General features: G+C 45.2%; 1 protein-coding gene across 1 annotated transcript in view; it reads left to right on the top strand.

Moving 5' to 3' along the window:
• IYD (iodotyrosine deiodinase) overlaps nt 1-7,623 on the top strand; it is a 72,401-nt gene extending 64,778 nt beyond the window's left edge. Inside the window, exon 5 of the mRNA XM_026649764.2 lies at nt 7,564-7,623. Coding sequence (XP_026505549.1) covers nt 7,564-7,590 — 27 coding nt within the window. The 3' untranslated portion in view covers nt 7,591-7,623. The remainder of the gene's footprint in view (nt 1-7,563) is intronic.
• Nucleotides 7,624-17,591: the final 9,968 nt, after the last annotated feature.

Genomic DNA, 17,591 nt, shown 5'->3' with positions numbered 1-17,591 from the left:
TTTTGTTGTTGTTTTTTTTTTGCTTGGGGTGGCCAAAAAGCCAGAGCCGGCCCTGGTTGTAAGAAGAATCAGACCACTGCAGAGCCGGAGGGGCTGTCAGCGGGAGGTAGGGTGTGTGTGTGTAAAGGAAGCAAGCCTGTTATACCATGCCCAGCCATCAGGGGTTGTACCAGCCAGTGGGTCCCATGCTTACACCTTTGCATAAGAAATCTCCACTGCCAGCATAGAACTGCAAGAATAGCCTTATGGCAACCTTACTCCCAGCCATTGGCAGGTATAGGAAGGGGTTGTGCCTGGATTGCACTGTATTATGGCTATACTATGTTTCCCATGGACCAGGGGACCATGGAAAGCATAATGTTAATTGGAGCAGCCATGAGGCTGCTCTAAATGACACTAGAGATCATCCCGCTCTGAATGGCCCCAAGATATGGGGAGGGCGAATGTGCTTAAAGTGACCTTTGCCTGCATCCCCTCCATTTGTGGACTCCACACAACAGTGTGATAAATGAGAATGGGGTCATTCTAACTGAGGAAGGAAGATACAGCTTGTGAATATCTGAGTTGCCTAGCCACCTAGTGAGGCCACTAGCCTCATCTATTGGCAGTGGAAGTGTTCTCTTTAATCTCATAGGACTGGTAACGTCTCCTCAGATTATATCTCATAGGCAAAGTATAAAATGTTCCCTTGTGGCTGCATGTTCATGATCTCAGTTGTTATATGTTTTTCCTTGGAGGCTAGGGAATCTGTCCCTACCCAGTTTGCCCTGGGATGGGGAGGTAGGACTCTTAGCAAAGAACAGCAATGAAGGAAGGAAACAATGTGTCATTGTATCCCAGTGGGTGGAGGTAGCACAGGCACTGCTGACTCAGGAGGAAGAACTATCTGGCACGAATCCTGAAGCAGCTAGATTAAGGCCACACCCTCCTTACTCAGCAGGTATCACAGCAACAAGATCGCCAGTAATGTGTTAAAGATAAAGCTAAAAAATAAAGCAATTGTTCTACATGATTCTGCTTCTGGATTCTCTTAATAAGGTAGGTGTTGTCAGCTTGATATGATACAATAAAAGACTCCCTTTCCTCCTCATTCACCAAGTCACATTATTTGGGGGCAAGAAACATAAAGCAGTTCAAATAAAATAAGGACCAATCTGAAAACTCAAAGCAAACCCCAACTTTTTCTGGTGCTTGAAAGAATTTTGTTTAGCACTGTCTCTAGAGATGAGCCTGAGCCGCAAAGCTCAGCTCCTACGGCCATGTCTACACTACAAAATTATGTTGACCTAATTTATGTCGGCATACAGCCACCGCAGTTATGAAATCTTTGTGCACGTTCACACTTGGCTCCTTGTGTTGGCAGTGCGCATCCTCACCAGGAGTGCTTGTATCAATTGTATGGGGCATTGTGGGATGGCTCCTGAAAGCCAGTAACAGTCAATGTAAGCAACACAGCGTCAACCCTGACACTGTGTCGACTTAATTACATCGACCATGACTCCACGCTGCTTGGGAAGGTAATGTTACTCAATCAGCGTAGACAGGCACTTTGTCGGCAGGAACCACATTTAAGTGAAGACACTTCCACAGCTAGGTCGACACGAGGCCAGTGAGTCTAGTAAAGCCTGAGGTGGTTCTTAATGTCTAGTTTGGCAATAAATTGCTAAAGCCAGAAGCACTCTGAGGGAAATGTACTGATTCAACGCCTTAGTTTATTTTCCACTGTTCTTCTTGTCTGCTCTTTTTTTTTTTTTACCTTCTTCCTGTGCTGGCAGTGCATACTTTTATTTATTTATTTATTTATTTATTTTAAAAAAGCTGGATGTGAAATTAGAAAACACTTTATTTGGTTCACCATATGTTAAGGAAGTGGAAACAGCTGGGAGGTGGGGAAAGAGGCAAGGGCAGGTTGTTGTCTAATACAGAGTCTTTCTGTACAGAGATGACACTCTGAGGCCAGAATTTTTCCCCATGAATCCTATTAGTCCCTCTGCCTTGGACTATTTTCTTAGTGGTGATTCAACTGCCAGCCTGCTCATTCACTGTGATCCATTACACAACAGCATCTTACTTCTTCCTTTCCTCCCGTCTTTTCTTCTGCCTCTCCTTTTGCACGGCTGGTGCCTTTGTTGCATACCCCGGAGACACAATAGCTGTAAAGGAGAGAGAAATTGGTGCAGGCCCTGGCTTTGTCTGCTGCCTCCCAAGCTATTTCAGCACGCTATAAATCAGAAGGCGCTTGAGCATGGGACAAAAGCTGGTCAGAAGTGCGGGAGAGAAGCATCTGGGCTATCCAATCTGTGTCAGATTCAGAAAAGCAACTCAAGCATGAATTCAGATAAGAATAGTGAATTGTTAGGAGTGGGGGGAGGGAAGATGATGTCAAAGGTGCTTCAGAGAATAGCCTCACTCAGGGGACTTCCTTGGAGTAAAAGTGTGTTGATGGGTCAGAATTAAAAGCTCTATTTTCATGAGATCTGGAGTGGTAGGGAGGGAGCGAGGGAAGAGGAATCCCACAGGCACCTACAGAGGATTGTTTGAGGAATCACTTAAGTGTTTTTATTCCATTAAGAACAAAGGATTGATTGAAAATAAATGGTGATGTAAAAGATGCTTAAAAACTAGGCACATGGCAGAACAATCCAATGTACAGATCTGTTTCTTCACATTGGAGCTGTCACCAAGGCAAAGAAGAAAGTGCTCTTTTCCCCCCTTCCACTTTCCAGCATGCTTTAAGAGTTGACTTCAAACCAGTTGCCGCTAATTTCCGGTAATGAACTAAACCAAGCAGATGGACGCACTGTTGCCTGTCAAGTAGAAATACCACATAATGTAGGTCAAGCAAACAGATATCCCTGGCCCTAATTACAGCTGGCACGCAGGAGCCCTTCCATGTGCATTGTTCTTAGCATTTTTATTCAAACACCAAACCCTTGTTTGCTTAGGAAAGCAACTTTGCTGAAAAACTGTCACCATTTTATTACTATTGTGTGCTAACCCTTTCAAATTCCAAAGAGTTGAAAAACATTTTCAAATGAAACACAATTTTGATTCTTGCCTTTTGTGTGAGTTTTGTAGCTTCATCATTTCTATGTCAAAGATCACACTAGACTTGTTACCCAGGGATTTATGAGAGTCAGCATGGGCAAGTTTGAAATTTATTGCACTATTAGCAATGAAATTTGAGTTCAAGAGCTTGTGAAGAGAGAAGAGAAGAAGAAAGAGATTACTAAATGCTAAAGAGATTCTATTGCAATGCTAAAAAGATTCTATTGCAATGAGACTTTTGAAAACAACTTTAATTTTGACCCACATAGCTTACAAAAAATCTTTCAGCATCTAAATCATTAAAACATATAATCAACTATGCAAAATACACAATTAGGGGTGTATATACTGGAATAATTTTTAAGTATGTCTTGTGGGTCAGAGTTAAGGTTGTTTTCACAAGTCTCATAGCAATAGAATCTCTTTAGCAATTCCATCTTTCTTCATTTCTCACTTTACAAGCTCTTGAAGCGTGTATTTTTTACTAGTCAGCATTAACATTACATGAATGCATGAGCTATAAAGCTAATAGAATATTTAAGTAAAATATCTTAACTGGACCTTTCTAGCACTTTCAACCCTTTGTGATGTGACAAATGTTTAATACCAATGCTTATTTTCACTTGTGCCATAATCATAATACATAACTGAATATAAGGTTGCTAATGGGGTGGGGGCGGGGAATGAGCATGTTAAACCACTTCCTAACTCACCCAAACTATTATCAATTACTTTTAACTGTTTCATTAACTGGAACAAGTCATCGCCATAGAACAAGGCTATGTGCTTTGTAACAAGTTTCTATTTAAGGATTCTAGGAAGCAGACATACTTTTGTTAGTAATATAAAATACTGTTGATTGATGCCAACTAATTGCTCCATTCCTACACTCAGATGTTTCCCATTTTAGAATTCTAGTTTAGTCTTTGGTTTTCTATCTGCCAAGTTGTGTGTGTGTGTGGGGGGGGGGGGAATTCTGGACTTCTAAAAAAAACCAATCTATTAAAAGTCTGGCAATGCAATTTTTTCTTTTAGTTCAAATGGGTGAATTATCAGTAGACTCTGAAACTAGAAAACATGCAAGCCCTCAAAACTGAATATGTCAGGAAATATTGGCTGATCTACTTCTGAGTCAGAACTTCCTGTCTTGGTGCATAACACTGACCATTCTGACTTTGAACATGTGTGACAGATGCACTCTGACTTTTACAGGAACACGTAGCCCAAATGGAAAAGAGCCATGATACCATTGACTGCAGAGCAAGACTTTTGTTTGCTATTTAAAATCTCTGCAAGCTACTGAGGTGCCACGGACTCAGATGCCAGCAGTCTGAGCATGACACCCAACTTTTGTCTCAGCTTTGCATTAAGGCTAAAGAGTATCATCTCCCATTTGCTCAAATCTCTGAGGAACCTCAGTGAGTAAATTAAGAGCAGTTGAAACTGACAGACTGGGAGAAGGAAGTACTTCAAAGAGATTGCCATCCTCCCTTCGGGTGTTCAGGCCTCAGATTGTTAAAATGTATTCTGCCTCTAGGTCCTTAAAGGCAATGGATACACAAATAGCTGTGATTGGGGGAAAAGACTTTCATCTATGCCTGGCTAATAGACTTGGACCTGTGAATGGTGAACCACACATCCATGACCTCTGGACTTGATTGTTGCAATGTAGTTTGCCTAGGAGTGAAATCTCTGTCCTCAAAAAGACTCCAATTGGTCCAAAATACAGCAGTCTACCTTTTTAACAACACAGTCCATGGAGACCTTTTATTTCAGTCCTCTCACTAGCTCCCTTCAGAATAGTGTCAGTCCCAAGGCTTTGGAAGAAACGGTTTGGCCCCACCTCCCTGACTGGACCAAGTTTGTGTGAGTGGCATTGTGACCTGGCTCATGGGGTTGCTGGGCCACTTATTCAAATTTGTCCTACCCGGACTCTTGTCATCATGACGGCTGGGCCAAACCTGGGTGGTGCTGGGACCCCAGAGGTTGCAGTGCCTGGAGCAGGGAGGCGAGCCCAGCAAGCCCCATGGGACAGGAACTGCCACGCAACCCTTTTTAAACTTTCTGGCAACCCAATTTTGGGTTTCAACACACGGGTTGAGAAACGCTGGTATAAACAACTAGATAATTTTTTTGAATGATTAAAGTACAGCAAATGTGGAAATATATACAGGTTTCAATAACAAGCTTACAGAATTCCTAATACAGCAGGATAGTGGTTATGAATGTGTTATTACCTTGGATGATAACTTTAAGGGAATAGAAACTGCTTGGGGTGAACCTGTGATTCAAGACCTTTAGCTAGGGTGACATTGGGTTATTCAAATCCACAGTCAGAGTCGGGGTATCAGAAGATATCACTCTTTGTAGATGTTCAGGGCAACTGCTGGCAAATAGCGAAGAAGAAATGCAGATGGCCAAAGCTTCCTCTTCCAATAATCTAAAAAGAGACTTCAAACAACTAAGAAGCTGGTATCAGAACCTTCTGCTGAAGTGTGCATTTGCTTCTCTAACATTATGAGTGACGGTTCTTGTTTTCTTGTTGTTTCCTGTGGCATAAACACTTATTTTAAGTATCTTGGGTCATCTGTGTAGATTTTGTCTGGAGGAAACATGCTGTCCTGTGACACACTTCCTGTCCTGCTGCTGTTTTTCTGCCCTCAAAGGCAATTGCAGGATATTCCTCTTCCAGTTCCTCCAATGCTTCTCCGCAGTCGAATATCCTTAAACAATTAAGTAGGACTGATGTAAGACTTCAGCTTTTCTTAAGCACCCGTGCAATTGCATAAATAAAATATTTCATCTCCTAGGATAGCCTGTCCCTGATTTTTTTCATAAAAGGACTGAAATAGTCTTAAGGCTTACATTTTGTTCACAAAAGGCACTGGAAACCTATGTAAGTAAAGCACTGTATTGAAATGTAGTTTGGTAAGAATAAGATAGGAGAGAAGTGGGGATGAATGGACCAACCTTTGGGTTAGGAACCAGCCTCACAAAATACATATACAGATGAAGGCTACACATGGGGATGAGGGCTGCAGTACTAACATTTAGTAGGTGTCAGAACTGATAGGCAATGCCAAGGTAGTCAGTTGCCCTAACCCAGGGGTCGGCAACCTTTGAGAAGTGGAGTGCCGAGTCTTCATTTATTCACTCTAATTTAAGGTTTCATGTGCCAGTAATATATTTTAATCTTTTTAGAAGGTCTCTTTCTATAAGTCTATAATATATAACTAAACTATTGTTATATGTAAAGTAAATAAGGTTTCAGAAGCTTCATTTAAAATTAAATTAAAATGCAGAGCCCCCCGGACCGGTGGCCAGGACCCGGGCAGTGTGAGTGCCACTGAAAATCAGCTCGCGTGCCGCCTTTGGCACGCGTGCCATAGGTTGCCTACCCCTGCCCTAACCACATAGAGGTATGATTAAACCTCATTCCTTTTTCAGTCCCTGATCCCCCATCATACTGCTGCTGTCCAAGGAACTTACCCTTTCCCCCCCAATATATATGTATAAGGTGGATTTTGCAAATATTTTCAGGACCTAGCATTCCTAATGTTCATATCCTGTTTGTGACTGGTTTCTATAAATGTTTCTGAGAACAAGTCTTTCTAGCGAAAGTGTTTATGGTACTGGTATTTATGGATACCCATTTTAAAACTTGCACAGATGAGTATTCCTGCTGGAAGTGCTTACCCAATCAAGGAACAGAAACAATTCCATATGACCTTTCTGACCTATCACAGCTAGGCAACAGCTCAATGTTTTTTTTTAATTTGCAACCAGTCCATAGAATAAATTTTTAAAAAATATTTGAATAACAAACATATATACAAGGAAACGACTATGTGCTTGAGGACATTATAAAATCAAAAAAGGTGATTGAACTAGTCAAACAGCTTTAGATCTGGTTGACCTTTGTCATAACATGGGTTTGGAAACAGGGTCTACGTGTCTGAATAACATTCAGAGTGATCAACATTGCAAATTCTTTGTCCTGGAAATATCTGCAAAATCCACCTTCTAGGTACTTGTTGGGGGGGAAAGGTTAACTTTCTTGGACAGCAGCAGTATGATGGGAGATCAGGGACTGAAAAAGGAATGAGGAGGTTTAATCTTAATTTGAAGCAATGAGCAGGGATAATTGCTCAGAATTAGATGGATATATCCCAGACAATCAATTTCCTGGCATTAATTGACCTTGCCCTTTCCTTTCTTTGTAATACTCCCTTTCTGTAATGTTGTGTTATACTGGTTTATTCTAGACTTTGGTGGAACAGAGAGGCTGAGAGGTCATGTTGTGGAAGGTGGTAATGGAAGAAATGTATTGAAAAGGGACGGTAACAAGTGGAAAATAGACAGGCCAGTATTTAGCTGTGCACATAGTAATCAATAGGGATGCAATATAGAGAAAGCAGAATATTAGTCATTCTTGATAACTAAGCAAACTAACCCTTTTAAATCAATGGACAGACAGAATGCTAGATCTTTACCTTTATTTCATTTTCCCTTCAGCCACTTGTACAAAGACTTACATGTTGAACAGAAACAAATGCAACCTTCAGAAAAATATCTGGTGAGTTTTATTTTATTTGTTTTCGCTGCTGGTATCTTCTGACTGTTTACTCCATTAGACAATAGCGAAGTGATCAGGAGAAAATATTTATCTGACTCTAGTCGGTGTTTTGTACACATGTCAATTAAGATAAGGGTCATAGCTTTAGGTTTCAGCAAACCAAAGGTCTGGATGATATCTGGAAAATGTTTGTTTATTCTAGGGAACCCTGGCTTTGTTTCCCAAGGCAGATGGTCTTTATTTAGAAAAGAAGAAAGAGGAAGGAGAGGGGGAAAAGTATTCTTGGGTCATAAACTTGCACTCCAAAACCTTTAGTTTTTTCTGTCTTTATGTAGTGAGAAGACTTTGCTTCTGGGAGCATGAATATTGTCCACTAGAGTCTTTTTCTGCATCAGTGTTACTTGGGTCAGAGCTACACACAGTTTTTGTACTGATTTAAGTGTTTCTATTAGGGGTGTGATATATTTTACTTTATTTTACTAATATTTATATATTAGGGATGTGAAATAGTTAAATTGGTCCAACCTCTAATGTGGACACACACATTCTGGCAAAAAGGTGTGGCTGGTTCCCCAAAATTGACAGGAATTAATGTTACTGGTCTGAGAAGCTTTATATCAGTGTATAATTGCCTCCACATTAGAAAGATGTATTGCTTAAATTATACTGGTTTCAAAATGAAATAGTTAAAGCAATATAAAAACTGTATCTAGACAATCCCTAAGGGTATGTCTAGAACTGCAGCTGGGATTGTGCTTCCCAGACAGGGTAGATAGACTCACACTAGTTCAACTTGCTAAAAATTGGTCGGGTGCGTTTGAGAGTCCAACCCAGTGCCCAAGGAGTTGGGTCTGAGCTAGAGTGGCTAGCCCAAGTCTCTGCCAGAGCAGCAGCATCCACACTGCTATTTTTCGCATGCTAGCTCAAGCTGATCTAGTGTGAGTCTGTCTACCTGGTCTAGGAGTCTTGCTCCCAGCTGCAACGTAGACATACCCTATGTGTTGGAGCCTATGATTAAAGCCTCATCTAAACACAGTTTATATCTTGGTTAGAGGTGTGATTTGTTTTTGTCTTTTTCCTACCGAAATAGTTAAATCTTCATAAGCCTTCATGTGAACACAGTTGTATTCATATAAAGGGTTCTTTATACTGGCCTAGTTTATTCCCCTTCCCTACAGGAATAGTTATAAAAACCAGGATAAAGCACATTTTTACTCATATAACTGCATCTACAGAGGGGAGGGGGTGTGTACTGCTTAACTATACCAGTATATTAAAGAGGTACAATATTTGTATGTAGACAAGACCTAAAAGAATATGTTCAGAACTTTGAGAAACTTCTCCCTTTGTAGCAAATAGAGTGAGTGTAAATATAGCAACAGTCTAGATCTGTAGTGATTGCAGTCCTATAATCCTGTAATCTTAAAGGGAAACTGAAATGTAATAATAGGAAAGACTTTCTAATCACAAAGTTTCATTTTTAAAGTCCATATAATGAAAGATAATTAACATTCAAACAGAAAGCTGCCATTTTGACAATCTAATGAGCGATTCTGAGACCCAAGAAATATTGCTTAGCATTTGAAGACAGACTTTCAAAGCTATTATAAAGCAAGTTCTGTTATTTTATAGATTTCTATTATGTTAATTTCATAGCATTTAAGGAAAAGCTGAAATGAATTTCCTGTGTATTAATTTATCCATCAGAATGAACTTCCTACTAGTGAATAGCGTTAGTATTGCAGCTGCCTTCAGGGCCAGTCTCAGCTAGTGACAGTGAAAGTGACAGGTTTCAGAGTAGCAGTCGTGTTAGTCTGTATCCGCAAAAAGAACAGGAGTACTTGTGGCACTTTAGAGACTAACAAATTTATTTCAGCATAAACTTTCGTGGGCTACAGCCCACTTCTTCAGATGCATAGAGTGAAAAACCTAAAGTGACAGATACATCTAAAAAGCGACTGGAAAATTCCTTTTCCTGGTGGAAGGTGCTAATGGCTTACACAGTGGGGCTGTTGAGGTAGAAGCACCCAAGAGGAAGTTCCTCAGAGAGCTAAAGGAGCCATGCTGTAACGCGCTCAAGAGTCATTAAGGGCTAAAGTGCTTGCCTTCGTTTGGCAGTTGAAGGTGTGTGAGGTTCCTTTGTGTTGCAGAGTAACTGTACAAAAGGAGAGTAAAAAGAACGAGGAGTCCTTGTGGCACCTTAGGTCTTGGCTACACTTGCAGCTGTACAGTGCTGTGAGTTAAACCTGTCTTCGTACAGCTGAGTAGGGAAAGCGCTGCAGTCTGTCCACATTGACAGCTGCCAGCGCACTGTCGTGGCCACATTTGCGGCAATTGCAGCGCCATTGGGAGCGGTGCATTATGGGCAGCTATCCCACAGAGCACCTCTTCCCATTCTGGCGCCGTGGGTTGTGGGAAGGGGGCATGGGTGCGGGGCATTCTGGGTCCTGTCCCAACGCCCCGTGATGCATAGCTTCGCATCCCAGAAATCCCTTTGTTTCCGTCCACCTTTGGCGCCATCTTTCAACGGTTTCTGTGCAGCGTGATCTGTCTGCGGGAAATGGAGCCCGAACTGCTGAGGCGTATGCTGACGAGTCTCGCCAGCACGTCCCGTTTGGCTGTCGAACTATTCCTTAAGATCCAAAGTGACAGTGAGAGTGAGGAGTCCGACGATGCTATCGAGCCGCGTAACGCGTACAACACGAAATTGCTTGTGGCATTCACGGATATGCTCAGCACCGTGGAACGCCGCTTTTGGGCTCGGGAAACAAGCACTGAGTGGTGGGATCACATCGTCATGGAAGTCTGGGATGATGAGCAGTGGCTGCAGAACTTTCGGATGAGAAAAGCCACTTTCATGGGACTGTGTGAGGAGCTCGCCCCCACTCTGCGGCGCAAGGACACGAGATTGAGAGCTGCCCTGCCAGTGGTGAAGCAGGTGGCTATTGCAATCTAGAAGCTGGCAACTCCAGACAGCTACCGGTCTGTCGCGAACCAGTTTGGAGTGGGAAAGTCGACCGTTGGAATCGTGTTGATGCAAGTTTGCAAGGCCATTAATCGCATCATACTCAGAAGAACCGTGACTCTGGGTAACCTGCAGGACATAGTGGATGGCTTTGCACAAATGGGTTTCTCTAACTGTGGAGGGGCGATAGATGGGATGCACATTCCTATTCTGGCACCACACCACCTAGCATCCGAGTACGTTAATCAGAAGGGGTATTTCTCTATGGTTCTCCAGGCGCTTGTGGATCACCATGGGCGTTTCATTGACATTAACACAGGCTGGCCAGGAAAGGTGCATGACGCACGCATCTTTCAGAACACTTGGCTGTTCAGGAAGCTGCAGGCCGGGACTTTTTTCCCAGAGCGGAAGATCACAGTAGGGGAAGTTGAAATGCCCATTGTGATCCTTGGAGATCCCGCTTATCCGCTAATGCCGTGGCTCATGAAACCCTACACAGGGAGCCTTGACAGCAGCAAGGAACGGTTCAACTACAGGCTGAGCCGGTGCCGAATGACTGTGGAGTGTGCCTTTGGCCGTTTAAAGGGCCGCTGGCGATCTCAGTATGGGAAGCTGGACTTGGCTGAACACAGCATCCCTGTGGTTATATCCACGTGCTGTACCCTCCATAATATTTGTGAAGGGAAGGGTGAAAGCTTCACTCAGGCACGGACCTCCAAGGTTGAACACCTGGAGGCTGAATTTGCACAGCCAGAGAGCAGGGCTATTACAGGGGCCCAGCCCGGGGCTGCAAGGATTAGGGATGGCTTGAGGGAGCAATTTGAGGCTGAAAACCAGCAGTGATATCTGGTGCCCTGCATGGGAGTGAAGTGCAGTAGTTCCAGTCTTTAGGAATCAGTGTTTGCTAAGCAGACTTGTAGTGCCTGTTTATTTCCTGGGCTAAGGAATCTTTTACTTTATCCAATAATAAAGAATGTTTTCAAAGCCAAAAAATCCATTTATTGAAAAGAAACACAACTGCTTGGGAATCAGAAAGAGCAAGGGGGTGGAGTGGGGAACAGTACAATCACAGATTTGCGTATGTCCTGTCTGGAGTGCTGTGCAGTGAGTGCTGCACTTCAGGATAGCTATACTGCATGGTGATGGGGGTTGAGTGCAGAGGATAAGGGTCGTGGTTTTCAGCGCTGAGTGGTGAAGATACTGGTGTTGGAGGCAGCTGGTGGCGTGAAGAACCCGGAAGTTGGGGAAAGTGGGTTGGAGGTAACAGTGGGGCACAAGGGAAAGAGTTTTGGGACAAGGGCTGTGGGGCGGGGGGCGTTTGCATTACTGCTCCTTCTGCATGGCTACGAGCTTCTGGCTAGCGTCTGCTTGGCGCTCCAGGATGCTTATGAGCCGATCCGTGCTTTGCTGCCGGTGCTCCTTGCTTTGCCGCCGGTGCGCTGCGTTTTCCTGGCGGATCCTGCTTTCTCTCCCACTCCAGTTCTGTGCTTTTTCATTCTCTTTAATAGATTGCCACATCACTTCTTGCAGCATGTCTTCTTTGGTTTTTCGCGGTCTCTTTCTGAGTCTTTGCAGTCTCTGAGCAGGCGATAAGAGGGACGGCTGAGGTCTCAAGGGTGTTGCAGCTGTATAGGCAAAATGCAACATTTAACAGAGGCAGCATTGTTTATACCAGACAGAGTAATGATTTTCCCCGCACTTAAGGAGGGCGCACACAGGGTCTACACAATAGCATAATTTTCCCGTCCCAAACAGAGCACACATAACCCACGGGAGCCTCAAAATGGTGAGTAAGGGGGACTGATTGTTTCAGGGCTGTACTGTCCTCTGGGTTTCTGTGCCTTGGGGAGAGCCAACAGCTGCAGGGGGCACCTACACTGAACACTGTCCCAACATTTTCCACAGGAGTTCGTCCTGGATGATATCTCGCTGCTGAGGGTGACCTGGGAAGCAAGGGAGGCTCTTCTACTGCAATGTGGCTTCCGCCCTGGCCCATATGCAGCTTGCTTGTGTGCAGCAATGGTCCCCCCACAGCACAGTGGCACGGACACGTTAGCCTGGCTGGGACAAGGACCACGGTGGCTCTGCCGATAAACCTGCGCAAGCGCATTGCACACGTTCTGGATGAGACATTCGAAGAGATTACCGAGGCCGATTACCGCGATGTGATAAACCACATCAATGCACTATTCCGCATCTAGGCATGCATGCCTAACCCTCCTTTCCCAAAGAGCCCGCACCGAAAAAATTTCTTCCCGAAAAAAAAACCGCTTACCGGGAACCTGCTCTTCTGTTTGTTCTCCACCAAGTACCGGCCGCTGCGACTGGCTACCTTCCTCCTGGCTCGAGAAGAGCTCCTGGCTGCATGCCTCCAGGGATTCCGGGCTGTTTCCATCCACCCCACCACCCTCACTCCCATTTTCCTCCTCCTCCTCCTCCCACCTCGGCTCTGAAGTGTCCATGGTGGTGCTCAGAGTGGAGGTGCGGTTAACCCCAAGTATCACATCCAGCTCTTTGTAGAATCGGCAGGTTGCGGGGGGAGCACCCGAGTGGCCGTTTGTGTCGCGGGCTTTGTGGTAGGCACTCCGCAGCTCCTTCACTTTAATCCTGCACTGCAGGGCATCCCGGTCATGGCCCCTTTCCATCATGTCTTTTGATACCTTCCCGAAGGTATCGTAATTCCTACGGCTGGAGCGCAGCTGGGACTGGACAGCTTCCTCCCCCCAAACATTGATGAGGTCCAGCAACTCGCCATTGCTCCATACAGGGGCTCGCTTGGCGCGTGGAGGCATGGTCACCTGGAAAGATTCGCTGATAGCACTCCACGCCATGCCTGGCTGAGCAAACAGGAAGGGGATTTTTAAAATTCCCGGGGAATGTCAAGGGCAGATCACATAGTTGGTTACCTGAGGGCAGTAGAGTTTGAACTGATGACCAGAGTGGCTAGAACAGGCATTGTGGGATACTGCCGAATACTTCTGGAGGCCAGTCACAGCGCATTGGGCGGCCACACTGGTGCCGCAGTGCTGCAGCGGCGGCGCAATACACGGTATTCCTCTCGGGAAGGTGGAGTACATGCAGCGCTGTAGCCGCGGAGATACAGCGCTGTATGTGCCTTGCCAGTGTGGACAGGGAGTGAGTTACAGCGCTGGGGGAGGCTTTATTGCGCTGTAACTTGCAAGTGTAGCCAAGGCCTTAGAGACGAACAAATTTATTTGAGCATAAGCTTTCGTGGGCTAAAACCCACTTCATCGAGGTTTAGCTTTCTAGGCCAGGTGGTTTCAGTAAGCAGGTTTGGATTAGGGGTTTCCCCTGTGTGACACTAGGACAGTGGTTCTCAACCTTTCCAGACTAGTGTACCCCTTTCAGGGGTCTGATTTGTCTTGCGTACACCCAAGTTACACCTCACTTTAAAACTACTTGCTTACAAAATCAGACAAAAATAAAAAAGTGTCATAGCACACTATCACTGAAAAAGTGCTTACTTTCTCATTTCCCCCATACAAATCAATTGGAATATAAATATTGTACTTTTCAGTTTATAGTATATAGAGCAGTATAAACAAGTCATTGTATGAAATTTTAGTTTGTACTGACTTCACTAGTGCTTTTTATGTAGCCTGTTGTAAAACTAGGCAAATATCTAGATGAGTTGATGTACCCCCTGGAAAACTTCTGCATCTTCCCAGGCGTACATATGCCCCTGGTTGAGAACCACTGCACTGGGGGACTGGGAGACTATTAAACCATGAGACTGCAGTGAGGCACTGGGGAGAGGGGGAGAGAGAGTTGTATGACAGCTGCTTCTGTGGACAAGAAAGGTGCAGGCCTGAAGGTTCTGCAAGAAGGGAGTGCCTGTGTGCCGTTTGTTACCACTGTTTGAGGAAACAGGGCTTATACATTTTGTAAATGAACAAATTTCCCTAAGGAAATACTGGACTCCAGGCCACTGATTTCTGTTCCAAATAGTAAACGGACCCACAAAGCCTCAAAAATGTTACCACTTAGCAAAGGGGTATCACTATTTTTATTTAGTAAACATTTCTTTAGCTATCGAAGATATTGTCATAGCAGGAAAGAAACCTCGATATACCTCTTCCATGGAGTAGAAGCCTTAAGGCGGAATAGTAGGCATTCACCTAAAGCTCTATATTTCTGTGAGCAAAGAAAACATGTTCAACTGTCAGACTTAATGTGCTGCTCATCCTGTGTTCATGTAAAAAGTTAAACAGAAAAAAATCAGAGGTCAACAAAAATCAGGAAAAAGAGTCTTCACAACATTCTTAAACAACATTATTTTTCCTGTAACTTGGTCCTGTCATATTGTTAGGGTAAAAGAAAACATCATGATGCCAAATTTTTAAAAAAGTAATTAAATTTTGGGGAGCAGAGTAGCGCACTTTACCTTGGTAATGTGAAGGTGTGTCCCCTCCCCCTCCCAGATAGAGCCCTAAGGATCTCATTTATCAGAACACGTTCATTTCTAATAGCACCCAAGCAAAACATTCCTCCAATATGTTGGGTATCACTGATGCTCTCTCACATTGAAAAAATTATTGAGGCCAATTACTGCAAAGGTCTCAGCCAGAACTTGGGCAATGCACTTGCGCAGGTTTCATGGGAGAGCCACTGTGGTCCTTGTCCTAGTCAGGCTAACATGTCCATGCCAATGTGCGGTGAGGGGCGGGGGGACCATTGCTGCACACAGGCAAACTGCATATGGGCCAGGGCAGAAGCCGCATTGCAGTAGCAGATGCTCCCTTGCTTCCCAGGTCACCCTCAGCAGCAGGACGAACTCCTATGGAAAATGTGGGGACAGTGTTCAGTATAGGGGCCCCCTGCAGCTGTTGGCTCTCCCCAAGGCACAGAAACCCAGAGGACAGTCCAGCCATGAAAGAATCAGTCCCCCTTGACTCTGTGCTTACTCACCATTTTGGGGCTCCCATGGGTTATGTGCTCTCGCTTTGGGATGGGCAAATTATGCTATTGTGTAGACTGTGCTTGCCCTCAAGTACGGGGAATCATTGCTCTGTCTGGTGTGAACAATGCTGCTCTGTTAAGTGTTGCATTCTGCCTTTACAGATGCAATGTTGAGATCTCAGCCGTCCGTGTTATCACCGGCCGAGAGGCTGCAAAGAATCAGGAAGAGGCCATGTAGAAGCAAAGAGGACATGCTGCATGAAGTCATGCAGCACTCCCTTAATGAAAATCAAAAAGTGCAGGAGTGGCAGGAGAGTGAAAGGAGGGTCCACCAGCAGAATGGGGAGCGCCGGCACCAAAGCACGAGCGCTGATAAGCATCATGGAGCGCCAAGCGGACTCAATCCAGGCGCTCGTAGATATGCAGGCGGAGCACTACCATGCTCGTCCCCCTCTCCCCCCTCAGCCCTTGTCCCAAAACTCTTTCCCTTGTGCCCCCATGTCACCTCCAACCCACTTTCCCCAACATCCGGGTTCTTATCGCCACCAGCTGCCTCCAACACCTGTAGCTTCACCACCCAGCCCTGAAAACGACGACCCTTACCCTCTGCACTCAACCCCCATCACCATGCAGTATAGCCATCCTGAAGTGCAGCACTCATTGCACAGCACTCCAGACAGGAAGGCTGAGTATGATCACAGGACATATGCAAATGTGTGATTGTACCGTTCCCCACCCCACCCCACCCCCTTGCCCTTTCTGTTTCCCAAGCAGTTGTGTTTCTTTTCAATAAATAAATTTTCTTTTCAATAAATGGATTTTTTTTGCTTTGAAAACATTCTTTATTATTGCATAAAGTAAAAGATGCCTTAGCAAGTAAGCGTAGCAAACACAGATACCTACTAACATTGGAACCACTGCACTTCACTCCTGTGCAGGGCACCAGACATTACTAGTGGCTTTCAGCCTCAAATTGCTCCCTCAAGGCATCCCTAATCCTTGCAGCCCCACGCTGGGCCCCTCTAATAGCCTCCAGGTGTTGAACCTCCGAGGTCCATGCCTGAGTGAATCTTTCACCCTTCCCTTCACAAATGTTATGGAGGGTACAGCACGCGGATATAACCGCGGGGATGTTGTCATCGGCCAGTTCCAGCTTCCCATACAGAGAGCACCAGTGGCCCTTTAAATGGCCAAAAGCACACTCCACAGTCATTCTGCACTGGCTCAGCCTGTTGTTGAACCGCTCCTTGCTGCGGTCAAGGCTCCCTGTGCCTCTGTAGAGATATAGGGAATGGCTACACTTGCAGATGTAGAGCGCTTTGAGTTAAACCAGCCTTCGTAGAGCGCAGTAGGGAAAGCACTGCAGTCTGTCCACACCGACAGCTGCAAGTGCACTGGTGTGGCCACATTTGCAGAGGCATTAGGAGTGGTGCATTGTGGGCAGCTATCCCAGCATGCAAGTGACTGCAACATGCTTTTAAAATGAGAGGGGTGGGGTGGAGTGTGTTGTGTGTATGTGGGGGGAGAGAGAGTGGGTTTTGGGGGGGCTGAGAACCCCCGCCTCTCTCTCTCACACAGCATTCCACAGTAACAGCTTGCATGCCGGCTGTCAGAAATGGAGCTTTGAAAGGGCATTTCTGCATTCCTACAGGAGTTCAAAACAATGACAAAAGTGGCCATTTGACTTAAGGGGATTATGGGACGTTTCCGGAGGGCGATCAGAGTGCAGTTATGCAACACCTCATTCACCCTGACGCCCGGGCATTGTAGCCAAGGTGCAGCAAACGTTATTCCTCTCACTGAGGTGGAGTACCAGGAGCGCTCTAGCTGCGGAGTCAGAGCGCTCTACGTGCCTTGCCAGTGTGGAGGGGTAGTGAGCTAGTGCATCCAGGGCTCCTTTATTGCACTGTAACTCGCAAGTGTAGCCAAGCCCTCAGTGTAGACACTACCTATGCTGATGGGAGGGGTTCTCCCTTTGCTGTTGTTAATCTTCCTCCCAGAGAGGTGGGAGCTAGGTTGATGGAAGAATTCCTCCTTTGACCTAGTACTGTCTACACTGGGGGTTTGGTTGGTACAGCTCTC

Source organism: Terrapene carolina, unplaced genomic scaffold (genome assembly GCF_002925995.2).
Source record: "Terrapene carolina triunguis isolate 2854851 unplaced genomic scaffold, T_m_triunguis-2.0 Scaffold85, whole genome shotgun sequence".
Classification (NCBI taxonomy): Eukaryota; Metazoa; Chordata; order Testudines; family Emydidae; genus Terrapene; species Terrapene triunguis.
Note: the sequence above shows the minus strand (reverse complement) of the source record. Positions and strands in the feature narration are given on the sequence as shown.